This window comes from Dipodomys ordii, unplaced genomic scaffold (genome assembly GCF_000151885.1).
Source record: "Dipodomys ordii isolate 6190 unplaced genomic scaffold, Dord_2.0 Scaffold95, whole genome shotgun sequence".
NCBI classification, from domain to species: Eukaryota; Metazoa; Chordata; class Mammalia; order Rodentia; family Heteromyidae; genus Dipodomys; species Dipodomys ordii.
In genome coordinates, this window is record NW_012267311.1 from 3,231,261 (window position 1) to 3,246,065 (window position 14,805).

General features: G+C 52.4%; 2 protein-coding genes across 3 annotated transcripts in view; both read right to left on the minus strand.

Moving 5' to 3' along the window:
• Positions 1-653: 653 nt before the first annotated feature.
• On the minus strand, positions 654-8,959 carry Kiaa1161 (KIAA1161 ortholog). The gene is made up of 2 exons (XM_013026563.1): positions 8,886-8,959; positions 654-3,613 (listed from the first exon to the last, which is right to left on the minus strand). The coding sequence occupies exon 2, from the start codon at positions 3,544-3,546 to the stop codon at positions 1,396-1,398; it is 2,151 nt and encodes a 716-aa protein (XP_012882017.1). The 5' UTR covers positions 3,547-3,613; positions 8,886-8,959; the 3' UTR covers positions 654-1,395.
• A 2,647-nt stretch (positions 8,960-11,606) lies between these two features.
• Positions 11,607-14,805, minus strand: part of LOC105993380 (chromosome unknown open reading frame, human C9orf24) — a 17,095-nt gene continuing 13,896 nt past the window's right edge. Inside the window, exons 3-7 of one of the 2 annotated variants that reach the window (XM_013026619.1) lie at positions 14,464-14,579; positions 13,016-13,091; positions 12,601-12,804; positions 12,176-12,201; positions 11,607-11,693 (exon numbers count right to left, since the gene is read on the minus strand). In XM_013026619.1, coding sequence (XP_012882073.1) covers positions 11,607-11,693; positions 12,176-12,201; positions 12,601-12,804; positions 13,016-13,091; positions 14,464-14,579 — 509 coding nt within the window. Of the gene's footprint in view, positions 11,694-12,175; positions 12,202-12,568; positions 12,805-13,015; positions 13,092-14,463; positions 14,580-14,805 lie in introns of both variants that reach the window. The other variant, XM_013026618.1, reaches the window with a different exon arrangement.

The following is a 14,805-nucleotide window of genomic DNA, read 5'->3' on the forward strand; positions in this document are numbered from 1 at the left end:
TCCCTCACTCTGAGAGCGAGGAAAGGAAAGGAAAACGGCTGAGATGAAAGATTGGCCATTGTATGTATTGGCAGGTGTTTCTGTATACCTGTAGCTCATTTGCCAAAGCACACATCCCACTGGCAGAAGAAGAACACTGCTCACTTTTAGGCCACACTCAGACTATGCGCCAAGTGAAGCAGATAAGAAACCTTGAAAGAGCTGTTTATTTCCTACCAGAGTCCCAGGGAAATCACCTGGGAAGGGGCCAGCTCAACCAAGCCCCTTGCCCCATGCCCCCTGGCTCCAGGTTTATCTAGCCTCAAGGATGTGGTGTTCAGCCCACAGACTCAGGGGCTTATGCACGCTCTCTCTCTCTCTCTCTCTCTCTCTCTCTCTCCTCCCCCCCAAGGAGACAAGTTCTTTTTTTTTTTTTTTGTCGGTTGTGGGACTTGAACTCTGGGCCTGGGCGCTGTCCCTCAGCTCTTCAGCTCAAGGCGAGCGCTCTACCACTTGAGCTACAGCGCCACTTCCAGTTTTCTGGTGGTTTTTATTGGAGATAGGAGTCTCACGGTCTCTCCTGCCCGGGTTGGCTTTGAACCGCGATCCTCAGATCTCAGCCTCCTGAGTAGCTAGGATTACAGGCGTGAGCCACCAGCGCCCGGCGAGACAAGTTCTTGAGTTAAGGCACTAAGTCTGGCTTGCATGGCCCTACAAAGCTGCCTTCCAGGCACATCTGGCCCAGGGCTGGGCCCAGGCGCGACCCCCGATAGGTTAATGCAGTGTTAGGAGTTACTTCCCAAACAGAGGGCAACCGTGATCACTGCCCGCAGAGCCTAGTCCAGTTCTCTGGGAAAGGAGCTCCTGCCTCCTTGTCACCTTTACCCCTTCTCCCCAGCTTGTATGCACCAGGTCAACCACAGTTCAGGCGTGTGCTGAGAACTCAGGGCCTGGCTTCTAACACCAAGATGCATACTTTCCAAATGTGGCAGGGACTATTTTAATCCTTTTTGAAAGGCTCATATTCCCACCTCAGAAGGGAAGAGATGGCCACAAAGACCAGGGGAGGTGGGGAGGGGAGTTTCTCTATGTGCTTTTAAAAACCAGATTGTGTGTTACAGAATTCAACCAACCAACCAACCAGACTGGTCTCCTCTGAGAAAGGCTGTCTGGCTTCCATCCATCCCAGACCGGATAGAGAGTAGAGGGAAAGGAAGACAGGATTGTGCATTGAAGCAGGAGGTCGCTTCCAAGTCCCCTCTCCAAGCCCCACCTATAGCAGTTGGCTACATACTATGTACCACTTAGTGGGTAGCACAGACGTGGGACTTCCTGGTTCAGGCGTGATGGAGGGTTTAAAACAAAAATAAAAGTGTGCATGAAGGATATGGCTAGGGCTGTGGGGTTCCTACAGGGTCAGGAGGCCCACGTGAAATAGGCGACTTCGTCCAGGTCTACAGGGTAATCGGTGAGCAGCACGGGCGTCTTGTCGAAGAGTTCTCCTTTGTAGCTGCGCCACTTGCCGGCGGGCAGGTAGACGTCGCGCTCCTGCTTGCCCGGCTCCAGCACGGGCGCCACCAGCAGCGTGTCCCCGATCAGGAACTGCGAGTCGATGCGGTGAGCCGTCTCGTCGCCCGGCGCGATCCACCAAAGGGGGCGCACGATGGGGTCGCCGGTATCGGTGACCTCACCGGCCAGCTCGAGCAGGAGCGGGGCCACCAGCGAGGCCCGCAGGGCGGCGAACTTGTGGGCGATGGCCACGACCTCAGCGTCGTACTGCCAGGGCGGGATGGAGAACTGCATGGCCGGCATGAAGGCGGCCACCTCCAACCAGCGCACGTAGAGCTCCCGATCCGGCCCCTCGCGGTTGCCCACGGTGCGGTCGGGCACCGCGTTGCCACCCACCATATCGGGCAGGATGAACGGGTAGCCCAGCATGCTGACGGTGAGCACGGCGGGGATGAGCGAGCGCAGCCCCAGGTCGTAGCCCCACAGGGAATCGCGGTCCACCAGGCGGAAGAAGCAGGAGATGTTCTGCGACTGGTAACCCACCCGCACCTCGGCCAGCGAGAAGAAGGGCAGCGCCATCTCCGTGTATCGCCGGCTCCACACGCTGGGATCCGACAGCGGCTTGTAGGTGCTAAAATCCCGGGGCAGGTAGCTGACCTCCCCGGCGTCGAACTTAAAGGACGCCACGGTGTAGCGGGAGCGCAGCCTCCGCAGGTGGCCCTGGAACCAATCTCGGGCTTCCGGGCGCGTGAAATCGAGCACGGCGCCGATGCCGTTCCACCAGCGCACCAGCGCGGGCAGCCGGCCCGTGGGCTCGCGCACGAACAGCTCGCGCTCCACGCCCTCGCCGAAGCGCGACGAGTTGTAGTTGACGAAGGGGTGCACCCAGAGCGTGACGCGGAAGCCGGCGTCGCGCAGGCGGCCGAACATGTCACTGGCGTTGGGGAACTTGGCCTGGTCGAAGTCGAAGTCGCCGTAGGCGGGCGTGTACATGTCGTCGATCTCCAGGTGGCTGCTGTTGAAGCGGTGCTGGCGGATCTGCTGGGCGAAGCGCAGCACCTTGTCCTGATCCACGTCGCGCCCGTACAGCGCCCACGTGGACCAGATTGGATCGCGGAAGGCCTCGGGCGCGGGCACCCTGGACGGCTTGTTAAAATAACGTCGCACCATGTACTTGTGGATGGAGGTGACATCGGAGCCCACGCACACGCGGTAGCTGAGCTCGGCGGCTGCGGGGCGGCCGGCCGCGGGCTTGTAGGGCGTGTCGTGGTATCTGGCCTGCAGCCGCAAGGATCGCTCCGTGTCGTTCCAGCCCAAGTGGAAGGGCACGGAGTCGTTGACTTTGATGGCCGCCGCGCGCGACGATAGCCAGTAGCGCTCCAGGATGCCCCCGAAAGCGGCATCCGAAGAATAGACGTCGCTCGTGACGAATGGCTGAGGCTCCTGCTGACCCTCCAGGCGGATGGGCCAGTACTGGGTCCTCATCTCCGCGCCGCCGTACCAGTGGGCCGTCGTGTCGCCAAGGAACATGGCGTGCTCCACGGCACGTCCCGGAGCCGCTTCTTCCCAGCGCACGCGGTAGCACATGACCGTGTCCTTGGGCCGCACCGTCTGGATGAAAAAGTGCAGTGGGCGACCATCGGCCGTGTGGGTGCACCCGAGGACGGCGCCATCGCGGCTGCAGGAGTCGAGGTCCAGAGCCCCCGATCGGAAGGCCAGCCGGAAGACCTGCTCGCCCTTCTGGTTGCGGATGGAGAAGCCGCCACGGTTGAGGTCCAGCAGCTCGGCCCGCAGCCGTTCCGCTTTGCGTAAGGAGGCACTGTAGTAGCACCAGGCCACCACCGCAGCCAGCACCAGCAGCAGCCCCAGGACCGCAGAGCCCAGCATAGGCCTCAGCTCTTTGGTTGGCTTCGGTTTGGCAGGGGAGAAGTTGTCAGGCAGGAAGGTGTACATGGCTGCTGCGGCTGCTGCAGTGGCTTTGGGACTCTTAGGGCCTCCGTGGCCACCAGAGCGGTGGCGGGGGAAGGCGTAGTTGTTCTCTGGAAGGTTCTGGGGCATCCGTCCCCAGCTAAAAAAGGCACAGGCAGTGGTACCACTGGACCAAGCCCATTTGACCTGCTGGAATCTAAAAAGGGAGGAGAGAGAAAAAAACTCTGAGCTTCCTGGCTCCATAGTATTTCCATTTCTGCAGATGTATACTGGAGGCTAAGGGCTTGCAAGCAGCGAAGGTGTGGCTCTTACAAGGACAATCTTGGTCATGCTAGCCAGAATTTTCATGGGGCCCTAATACTTGCCCAAATTAGTCAGGACTCAATGAGGAGAATTATCATCCAGAGATGATTTATTTCCCCCTTTCCCTGGTGGCAAAGGTCAAGAAGCCATCAAGGATCATAGGAGAACTCAGGCCTCCTTGGAGCAGGGGAGGGGCTGGCCTACAGGAACAGCTGGGCTGAAGAAGGAGGGAACTTACTGCAAGGGTTGCTGAAAGGAGACTGACACATGGTTCAGGGGCAAACCAAACCGCCAGTCTGTACCAGATGTAGGTGTGCAGAGAACTTCTTGTAGAGAGAGATTATATAAGGGAGGGGGAGAAAGAGGCATGACCTCAGCATATGAGGAAGTGACCTCAGAGCTTGGGGACCCCTCACTGCCCTTAGATATGCTAGTTACCTGGGTTACAGGTGCTGAATTTCTAGGGAGGGCCAGGTGCAGTTGTGCATGGAGAGAGAACAAAGGGAAAGTGGTTTTTTGGTTTTGTTTTTAGTTTTTATTTGTTTTTGGTCAGCCATAGGGCCTGAACCCTGGGCCTGGGCTCAGCTCTTCAGCTCAAGGTAGTGCTCTACCATTTGAGCCATAGCGCCACTTCTGGCTTTTTCTGCTTATAGTGGTGCTGAGGAATCCAACCTAGGGCCTCATGCATATGAGGCAAGCCCTCTACCACTGAGCCACCTTCCCAGCCCCGAGAAGTGGTTCTTATGTGCAGTTTTGCCTGGAGAGAAAACAAAAAGAAGAGACCATCTTTCCTAGGTAGACCTAACACTAAGACAGGGTGAGTAGTAAGCACCGTCTGCTGCTTGAGACCCAAGGTGTTGGGTTCTACCACGAGGCTACATCCCTGATCTTCCTACTTTTTTTTTTTTTTTTGTGGGTCATGGGGCTTGAACTCTGGGGTTTGGGTGCTGTCTCTGAGCTCTTGAGCTCAAGGTGAGTGCTTTACCACTTGAGCCACAGTTCCATTTCCAGTTTTCTGGTGTTTAATTGGAGATGAAAGTCTCACAGACTTTCTTGCTCAGGCTGGCTTTGAACAGCAATCCTCAGATCTCAGCCTTCTGAGTAGCTAGGATTATAGCATGAGCCACCAGCCTTTTTTTTTTTTTTTTGAGACTGGGTCTATCTATGTAGTCCTTGTGGCCTTGGATTTAATGTATAGCCCAAAGTAACTCTTAACTCCCCATCCTTCTGTCTCCATCTTCTGAGTGTTGGGACTGTACATGTTCATTATCATACCCAGCTTCCTTTAGACTTTTAACAAAGCAGTAGGCTGGCTTTCTTGCCCCAACTTGTGGTGGGGGGAGGGGTGTGAAGCTGCCATGGAATGTGATTCTTAAGTCAGAAGCCAGTGAACACCTGGAAACTAAAAACACCCCTAAGCTAGACTCAGTCATAGGCCCTGATTTGAAGAGAGGCAGGGCTAGGCTCAAACATCAGACATTAGGGCTGGGACCAGGAACCTGGCATAGAAGCCTGCCTTCTCAGATCTGCCTCTTTGTCCTCAAACCCTCTTGCTTTTCAACCATTAATCACTAAGTCATTTTCCCTGCCTACCTTCCTTCTCTGCCCCCAACACATCTACGGGTGTCTATACATATCTAGCTCTATATCACTCAGCTTCTGCCCTGATGCTCCTGCCCTGTTTGAGCACTGGCATTTGCCACATTCCCTCAACACGCCTGCCTGCTCCCACTTCTTCTCCTGTAGTGCCTTTGGTTCACACAAATCAGCTAGTCTTTCTCAAGCATTATCAAACCCATATATGCCTAACTTTGAGAGCTACTCAGGAGACCCATAATGAAATCCAGACATATAAGCTTGGGAGCCAAGGCTCTATACATGATGTGGTCTCAGCTACCTTTTCTGTTTCTTTTTTTTTTTTTTTTTTTGTGGCCAGTCCTGGGGCTTGAACTCAGGGCCTGGGCACTGTCCCTGAGCTTCTTTTATTTGCTCAAGGCTAGTCTCTACCACTTGAGCCACAGCACCACTTTTGGCTGTTTCTGTTTAAGTGGTACTGAGGAATTGAACCCAGAGCTTCATTCATGTTAGGCAAGCTCTTCACTAGTAAGCCACATTCCCAGCCTCTACCTACCTTTTTTTTTCGAGCGGAAGAAATAGTAATGAGGTGTGAACCCATGGCCTTGTGTTTGTTTGGCAGGTTCTCTACCATTTGAGCCACACCTTGAATCCTTTTTTGCTTTAGTTATTTTTCAGAGAGGGTCTCGAGTTTTTGTCTAGGCTAACCTCAGACCTCAGTCCACCTATCTATGCTTTCTGAGTAGCTAGGATCATAAATATGTACCACCAGACCTGGCTTATTTGTTGGGATGGAGGGTCTCGATAACTTTTCCTGGCTGGTCTCAAACTTCAGTCCTACTGAGTAGCGGTGATTACAGTCATGAGCCACTGCCTCCAGCCCTCAGCTACTTTTCCTTTTTTGTTTTAGTTTGCTTTGTACCAGTGCTGGGGCTTGAACTCAGGGCCTGGGCGCCGTCACTGAGCTTTGAACTTTTTTAAGCCACACGTTCACTTCCAGCTTTTTTGGTGGTTAATTGGAGATAAGAAACTCTCAGACTTTCTGTAGAAAGCAGGTTGAGATGAGAGATCCCAACCCAAAACCTTGAAAAACAAAGTTGAGAAAACAGCAAGAGACGCCACTGTCCTAGGCCTGGGAATGGCACAATTGAGGTTTTAGTAAGAGCCATCGCATAAGCTAACAGTTGCAGAAACTAGCTCAAGGCGAACTGCAATGTCCTGCTTCTGATTCCTGCTTGCTGGCCACCTGTGAGTGGCTTCTTTCTGTTTTTTCCTTATATAATACCACCCCTGAGCTATGATCAGGGCTGGTCTTCAATGTCCCAATAGTGGAGGTCAGTAGCAGTGGCTAATAAAGATTCCTAGCCCGTTTGAGTGTTGGTGACTCTTTTTGCCGATCATGGGTTCGAGTCCCACCGGCCCTAAATTGGGATACTTCACGTTCCTTCTCAGGCTGGCTTCAAACCCTGACCCTCAGATTTCAGCCTCCTGAGTAGCTAGGATTATAGGTATGAGCCAGTGGCACATGGCCTCAGCTACTTTTCTGATTCTAATTTCAACCAGGCCTATCCTGTGACTACCAAGCTCACTAGCTTTCCAATCTAAATCCTTCAAGCTACTTGCTTCAGGATATTACGCCTACTCAGCTTGGTAGCCTCTCTTCCACCTATCAGCTCTCCAGAGATGAGATGCCCACCACTCCACATAAATTCTCCCACAGTACATGCTAAAGATCCCGATATGCCTGCGGACAAACTCAGACTTCGGGATAGGCTTATGTCTCAATCTGCTGCTGAAGGCCAATGACTATTCCAGTCCCAGCCCTCAGGGCAGAGTCCAACAAAGAAACAGCACCTGCCAGGTGCTCACACAGGCAGATATATTGCTAGCCAGCCTGCTGCTGCATTGCTCCAGCTGGGAGGAAAGAGAGAGAAACTGGCAAACAGTAATTAGTCTCTTCCCAGATGCCAATGTCTGTCTCAATCTCCAGGGACTTCCAAGGAGATGCTGGAGAATGATTTAGATTCTTTGACCTCCTCCAACTCCCCCATGAAGAATCTATTGAGAATGTCAGGTGCAGATCAGAATTGTGATCCTACAAGACAACACAACATCTCTGTATCCCCTTCCTAAAGCTGCTTTCTCATTCCTCCCTCAACTCCCTAAGCTTTCAGCCCTTTTGTCCCTGTACCTCAGTCTAGAAGAACTTCTATTCATGTTCTATCTATTTAAAGTAGCTTTCCTCCCTGCTTCCTATAGGTAGAAAAATCCTTCTAGAAAATGCAGGTAGTAATCGATAGGTGCTACCCTCAAAGCCAAGTGGGACCCAAAGACCACTGCCCCAGGCTATATTTGCTTTCCATTTACATTCATTCAATACAACTAAGGGGAGTTCAAATCTAAATAGGACGGACTCCCTTATCCTCAAACTTTCATATTAAGTCAGCCTTATTGCATGACCTCTGTAGGCATGGAGAGGCCACCTTACAGACCTTAAAAGCCCTTTCCGCAAATACATTCCATTTATAAACTCTTAGGATTCTTTACTAAAAGACAGAAGCCTAAAAGACAGAAGCCTATGGACCTGGGCACCCACTCTGTTGGAGTACAGCCCTAGTTTCCCAAATGCTGTCAAACATCCAATATGGAGTGGAGTGGCAGAGATTATTTTATAGTGTCCTTTTTACAGATGAGGAAACACCTGACCCAAACAGAAAAAAAGGGGGAGGGTACTTGTCTGAAGTCATCCAGGTAACAAGTTTGTTTGGATCCAAAAATCCTACCAGTTTCCACACTCCACAGGGTATTTTGGGAGATGGGAGACAATGTTGTAACCTGGCTGCCTGAATGCAGAGGTGGAAGGCTGGGACAAGCTTTCATCAGGTGGGTGTGGGCTAGTGAAGATTGTCTTTCCCTAGTTGCTATATCTTAGCACACTAAGATCTTGCAGTGCCAACTGTAAGGGGGCAATTTTAATGGCATCTGGTACTGTAGGGGAGGAACTTGGTGGTTTAGGCGTTAGCATTTAGGGACGCCTGTAATCTTCAGTCTTTGCCATCTGGCCAGCCACAGGCTAATGCTAGCAGGTGGGGGTCTGTGTAGCAGGCCTTCTTGGGCTCTGCCCCTGCCGCAGCCTTTCCCCGCTTGACATTCAACCTCTGTCTTGGCTGCCAGCCCCTAGTCTCCTTTGAGAGAAAGCCCAACCCGGCTCTACTGAGAGAGGAGGCCATTCCAAGCAGAGCGAAGCAGTTTGTGGAACACAGGAGGGGGTGGAAATGTCAAAGGCAATTCGATCCGGCCCATCTCCTTCCCCTGCCCAGGGGACAAGGATCCGCAAGGATCGAGTGACTTGAGCCCTGAGCCCACACCCTGGAATAGTTTCCTAGCCACCCTCGGAGCTGCGCCCGACAGCTACACAGTCCAAGGGGACAGGCGAAGGTCAAGGAACCTGTGGACCTCTGGGTTCCGAGAAAGGGCTCCGAGGTGTCCAGGGTCGCTCCACTCATTCGGCAGGAGCCAAAGTTCAGGGGATCGAATTCCTTCTGCAGCTCACTCCTCCGCCCCCCAGTCCTCCCGCTAGGCTCACTCACCGAAGTGATGGCAGGGCAAAAGTGGGAGTAAAGAGATGTTCGGGCAGCGCCCCTCCGCGCGAGCCGGAGTTGACGGCCACCGAAAGGCGCCGGAGCTGGCTGGCTCAATATTGATGAGCCCCTCCTCAGGCCCCACCCCGGTCACTTGGCCACGCCCCTGACGCACCAATCAACTCCGCCCTGGGGCCCAAGCTCCGCCCCCGGCGCCCGACCCCCTCTCCCCGAAACATCACGTGGACATGAGGCTCCACCCCTTGCACTCTCTCCCCTCCCTTCTCCTTTGCTCCACCTCTGGCGTTATTGGTCTGCCTCAAGCCGAGGGAGGAGCCCATTGCCTATCCGCGAGAGGGCGGGGCTTGGACCCAGGCCTGATGGGAAATGTAGTTCTGGAGGAAGCAGCAACTTCAGAAATAGTCGAGGCTAGGTCGGAGATGTATATGAACAGATTGCTGCAAGTTAGAAGGGGTCAGAGCTGGCCTTTGGATTTCTTTTTCCTCCATGTTTAGGCGAGTAGGGTGCTATGTCGGTATAACATCAGGAGATGCTTTCTTATGTAGAAAAGTAGCTGTTTAATTGTGGGAAGGTCTCTGTTCTCACTGCAGGGTAGTTAAGATCACCACGGAGGATTCTTGTCAATTTAAATGGTCAGTGATGTAAGCTGTTGGTTCCCACTGGATTAGACCAGCAGTGTCTGAGGTCAAGGATTGAGAAGGCTGGGGCTGGGAAGGTGGCTCAGTGGTAGAGTGCTTGCCTTGCATGCATGAAGCCCTGGGTTCGATTCCTCAGCACCACATAAGCAGAAAAAGCTGGAAGTGGTGCTGTGGCTCAAGTGGTAGAGCACTAGCCTTGAGCTGAAGAGCTGAGGGACAGTGTCCAGGCCCAGAGTTCAGGCACCATGACTGGCAAAAAAAAAAAAAAAAGAATTGAGAAGGCTGATCTGTGTTAAGCATTTTATAACACCTGCTCCTCTGTTATTTATTTAGGATCCAGCCCCTCCTCCTAGTGACATGCAGCATGTAAGATTACATGGCTATAATCTTAGCACTGAGTTTGAGGCCACTTTAAGCTACACAGAAAGACTTTATGAGAAGAGGAAAGAGAAGAATGATTACTGTGGAGAGGTGGGTGTGTTCCTCTATACCACTTCCAGTAGAGTGAAGGGTTATGTTAAGCTAAAATTTCATGTCTTTAATGGAGAAAGGAACATACTGAAGATCCTAGAGATTTCTGAACCACTTGCCCTTTGCTCTCTTGAACAGAGAAACAGGTCTGTTTCACAATTTGAATTTCTTGATCATGAACCTCTCCAAAATTGTGTTCTTGGGTGTTGGGAGGGCAACAAAGGAAATCTAAGCAGAGAGAGACTTTGGGAGAGGCTGAGAACAAAACAAGTTTTTTTTTTCCATAGACATTGAGGTTTGGGGTCATTGTGGGTGAAGTATCAGCTGGAGGGTCTTCTTAGGATGGGATGTAGGCAGATCCACCCCTCACAGCTAGGTGCTACTATTGGTTTAGGCTGTGGAATAGGAGGATATGGAATCACTGAGAGCAGTCAGAGCAAAGCCCACCCTCTTTCCCATAGAGGTTCTGTGTCCCTCACCTATAGGCAGCCCCTAGACATCATGTCACCATGGCCTTGGGTAGTTGGCACATGCACTCATGAGCCATTGTCCCTGGACGACATATACATGAACAACAAACTGATTGGACCTAGAGGTGTGTGCTGGAATGGGCATTTGGTCACAGGGACTATAAATGACACATGAGGTGCTCGGCAGGTTGTGTGGACCCTCTGGTTTGTTCTAGGGACTAACATGGCCCACAGGGTGTCTAGTGATCTTGAGAGTCAGGTAGCTCTCCCCTAGAGACACCATATTGACCCTTGTACAATGTGCCCCAAGGCAGTGTCCTTCCTTGGAACTCCCCTTCCAGTCTAGCAGGAGCTCTGCTTATCTTTACAATAAATCGTCGTCATTTTTCCTTCTCCTTTGAGTCCATGGACTCATTCTTGAGATTGTAGAGAGAAAGGACTTGAACCAGGTGTTGCAGTCTTTTTGTATCATTACTGTTGTACATCAGAAGGGCATAATTACTCAAACTACTGAGATAATGGGAGTGAGCGTGTTCTAGGCTGGGTAAATGAGAAACAGGTCCCTCATTTCTAGATCTTACTGGGCAAAGACATAGGGAGACAGCCTTTGGGATAAAGAATTTATTGCCTGAGCAAGCTCAGGCTTTACCAGAAACAGTAGCGAGGATAGCTCTCGGACACAAACTCAGGGTGAACAACATAGCTGTTTCTCTGGGGCCCACCAGTCTTCTTGAAGTGACTTGTGTCCCATCTGCAAGGGAGAGACGGTCATCTGTTCTAGACACTCATATGTTGAAGTCAACATCTGATTCCAATTCTCAATACTAACCTTATTCCAACATTTTAACACTAACACTGACTTCCTAACCTCATGTTGTAATGCTGAATTTCTGATGCTAAGTACATATTCCCTACCTTTTCATACCAAATCCTGAAGCCCAGCACACAATACTAAATTCACTACCAAGTCTAACTCCTTCCATACTTCCCCACGGCCCTTGCTCCCCCTGGTGGCTGATTCCTGTAGGTGCAACTCAGTGGATACATCCCATCCCTAGTCCCCTTCCGGCCCCCAAGGCCCTAAAGGAACAGCGTGTATATGCAAGTGAAAGTGTGTGCATCAGACTTACTTAAGGTTTGGACATGGGTAGAATGATGGCAGGGGAGGTGTAACAGCACATTGCATTCCGGGTCTGTGCCCGAAGGGCGACACACACCTGGGGAAGAAAGTAGTAGGCAGCAAGAGGTAAGGTCTATTGATACCCTCCTGTTCCTGCAGTCCAGACCAAGGACTGTGGTGGTGTTTCAGGCACGAGTCCTACCGCTCCAAGATCCTTCCCGTCTTTGCCTTTCAAGACCCTATTTCAGTACTGCCTCTGCGTAGATCCCTCCTCACAAGGCCTGCTTTTGCCGTCCAGGGCAGACGATGGGGTCCAGGGAGAAGACTGGCTTCCCTTCCAGGGAGAATTGAGGACTCAGGAGCCCTTCAGATCTTTGCAAAGGAACAGCAATTTCTCCAGCATGCTGAAGGGTGCATGGAGTCTTCAGGAGACTCAGGCACGTTTACACACGCGCACACGCGCACACACACACATTTTTGGTTTTTTGTTGGTCGTGGGTCCTGAACTCTGGGCCTGGGCGCTGTCCCTCAGCTCTTCAGCTCAAGGCTAGCACTCTACCGCTTGAGCCACAGCGCCACTTCCGGCTTTTTCTGCTTAAGTGGTGCTGAGGAATCGAACCCAGGGCCTCATGCATGCATGAGTCGCAAGCACTGAGCCACCTTCCCAGTCCACCCCACCCCCCAATTTTGAGGGATAAGACTCAACCTTACATGACCGGCTGCAGGGTTAGGGACAGAGATCAGGACCCATTCTGTACAGTATTCAGAACTTGCCTCAGACTTGGTTACCTCGGCTCCGGGGCAAAGGGGAAGCAGAGACACGGCTGGGCCCGGCGAGCAAGCAGAATTCGGCTGCAGGCCAGCGCAGGGCTGACTTGGAGGCCCAGCGGGGCTAGAAACTGCAGCCAGGGAGGGCCGGGCTGGGGGTGAGGCTTGTTTGGGGAAGGAGGCTGCCTGAGGGCTGATCCATGCGAACCTTAGAGTCGGCTCCTCCAAGCACCGACTCAGGCGACGGTCAGCGAGGGGCGCCTCCGCGGCGAAGCAGTCCAACCCGTGCAGGCAGCAGTGGCGGCCAGGGCAAGGGCTACTGAAACCTTGGAACGGCAGGCGGCCGGACATCGGGTCCAAGCACCTGCACCGAGGTGCTAGCTGTGGCAGCGGCTGGTTCCGGGACAGCGAGTTCAACATGTTCATCACCACCTCACGTTCTGTACCCGCGGGTCCAGAACCCAAGAGACCCCCAAGACAAGAGTTCCAGGCAGGGGGAGAGGCAAGGTCAGAAACAGAGGCAGAGACACAGTGACACCCCCTCCAGGACCCTCGGCCTCCACCCTGTTCCCCTCGATCCCCGGCCCGTCCGCCTCTGTCCTCCCCGCTCCCGCTCAGGAACCATTTTCCACCGGCCCCGCCAGTCTTTACCGTAGGCATTGAGGCGCTCCGGCTTGGGAGGGTACTCCAAGGGCATGCCTCGAACTACTGGGTCCAGCCTAGAGTCCTGCAGGGACCACAGATGCTAGCCTCAAGCTCCGATCCGGAAGAGTGTTTACCCCTTTGAGGGGTCCCTCCAGAACACCCTGTTCCCGCCTCTCAGCAGCTCCCCAACTCTGATCTGCCGAGTGTTTGGGGTTGTTGCTGGGCAACGCATTTACTCCACCTATCCGGAGGAGGCTAGAGAGGAGGAGGGCTGTAGGAAGGGAGATTGGCCGGGCCTGGGGCCACTGTGCACTAGCTTTTGCCTTTGATTTAGTATTTGCCTTTATCAGATGGAGTGTTTTGTTTTTTTTTCTTTATCGGTCGTGGGGCCTGGGCACTGTCCCTAAGAGCTCAAGGCTAGCGCTCTACCACTTGAACCACAGCGCCACTAACGGCTCTTCTGCTTATGTGGTGCTGAGGAATCGAACCCAGGGCCTTGAGCATGCAAGGCAAGCGCTCTACCACTGAGCCACCTTCCCAGCCCATGATGGAGTGTTTAACAGGGAGTTTACAATATTAGAATACATTAGAATTACAACATGAGAATCACCTAGAGGACCTTGTGACACATTCTAATTCTGTGTGTGTGTGTGTGTGTGTGTGTGTGTGTGTGTGTGTGTGTGTGTAGGGGGAGGGGTCCTGGGGCTTGAACCCAGGGTGAGGGTTTTTTGCTCAAGGCTAACACTGTACTACTTGAATCACAACTTCACTATTGTCTTTTTTTTGTAGTTAAGTCCCTAAGATAAGAATCTCAGGTACTTCCTTGCCCTCTCTACTGGCTGGCATTGAACCAGTATTCTCATATCTCAGCCTCCTGAATAGCTAGGATTATAAGTGTGAATCACCAGCCCCCAGCTCAAATTCTAATTCTTGAGGAAGTCCTAATTCAAAAAAGGTTTAGTCTATCAGCCTACTGCTAGGCACTCCTGCAAAGGGCCTTGGGACCTCTTACCTTCCATAGCCAGAGGGCCAGGCCTGGGACTAGGACTCCATTCTATCTCCCAGGAATAGTCTCCTATTCTATTTCTACTCTGCCGCTACTTAGTAGCCTTGTGCTCCTGTTTTCCCTGTTCATATCACAATGGAAGGGGAAGATGACTGTGACAGCCCCAAATGTCACAATGGTCAGAACAGATGAGAAGGGGTCACTCAGCAAACTTCAAGAAGGTACGAGTATGCCAGAAGTCCACATCACTCATCTGTACAGAGCCAAGGCAGAGATCAGGATTCAAGGATTTATCATAGCCCCACTCCTGGGCTAGCAAACATTCACTAATCCTAGTTCCCCAGATGGGGGAAGATTCTGGAGCACTGTTGGTAGGAAAGGAATGAGGACTGAATAGATAAGTATCAGTCACTGTAGTGTAGGATGGTAGTGTGGACCCAGTAGCTACCTTAGACAGTTGAGGAAGGTAGGAAGAATACTTGTTCAAGTAGGAGCTGTTGTAAGGTCCCATCTTCCATGTGTTGTACCGGTCACCGCCCAGGTAACTTGGGCAGTATTTGAGTGCTGCATTGTAGGAGTGGAGATGTCAGTTATTTCTTACTTCACCCAGGGGATCTAGGACCACTTTAAATGTTTGTTGATGCCCAGCACAAAGCAGATCATCATAGACTTCTCCTAAGGCCAGTCCCTAAGCCTACCCAGACTTCCCTCCTTCCCTCCCTCCTTCCCTCCCTTCTTCCCTCCCTCTTTTCCTCCCTCCTTCCCTCCCTCCCTTCCTCCCTCCCTCCCT

Coding starts and splice junctions, on each gene's coding strand:
- Kiaa1161 (XM_013026563.1), bottom strand. CDS start 3,546: ATGCCCCAGAACCTTCCAGAGAACAACTACGCCTTCCCCCGCCACCGC.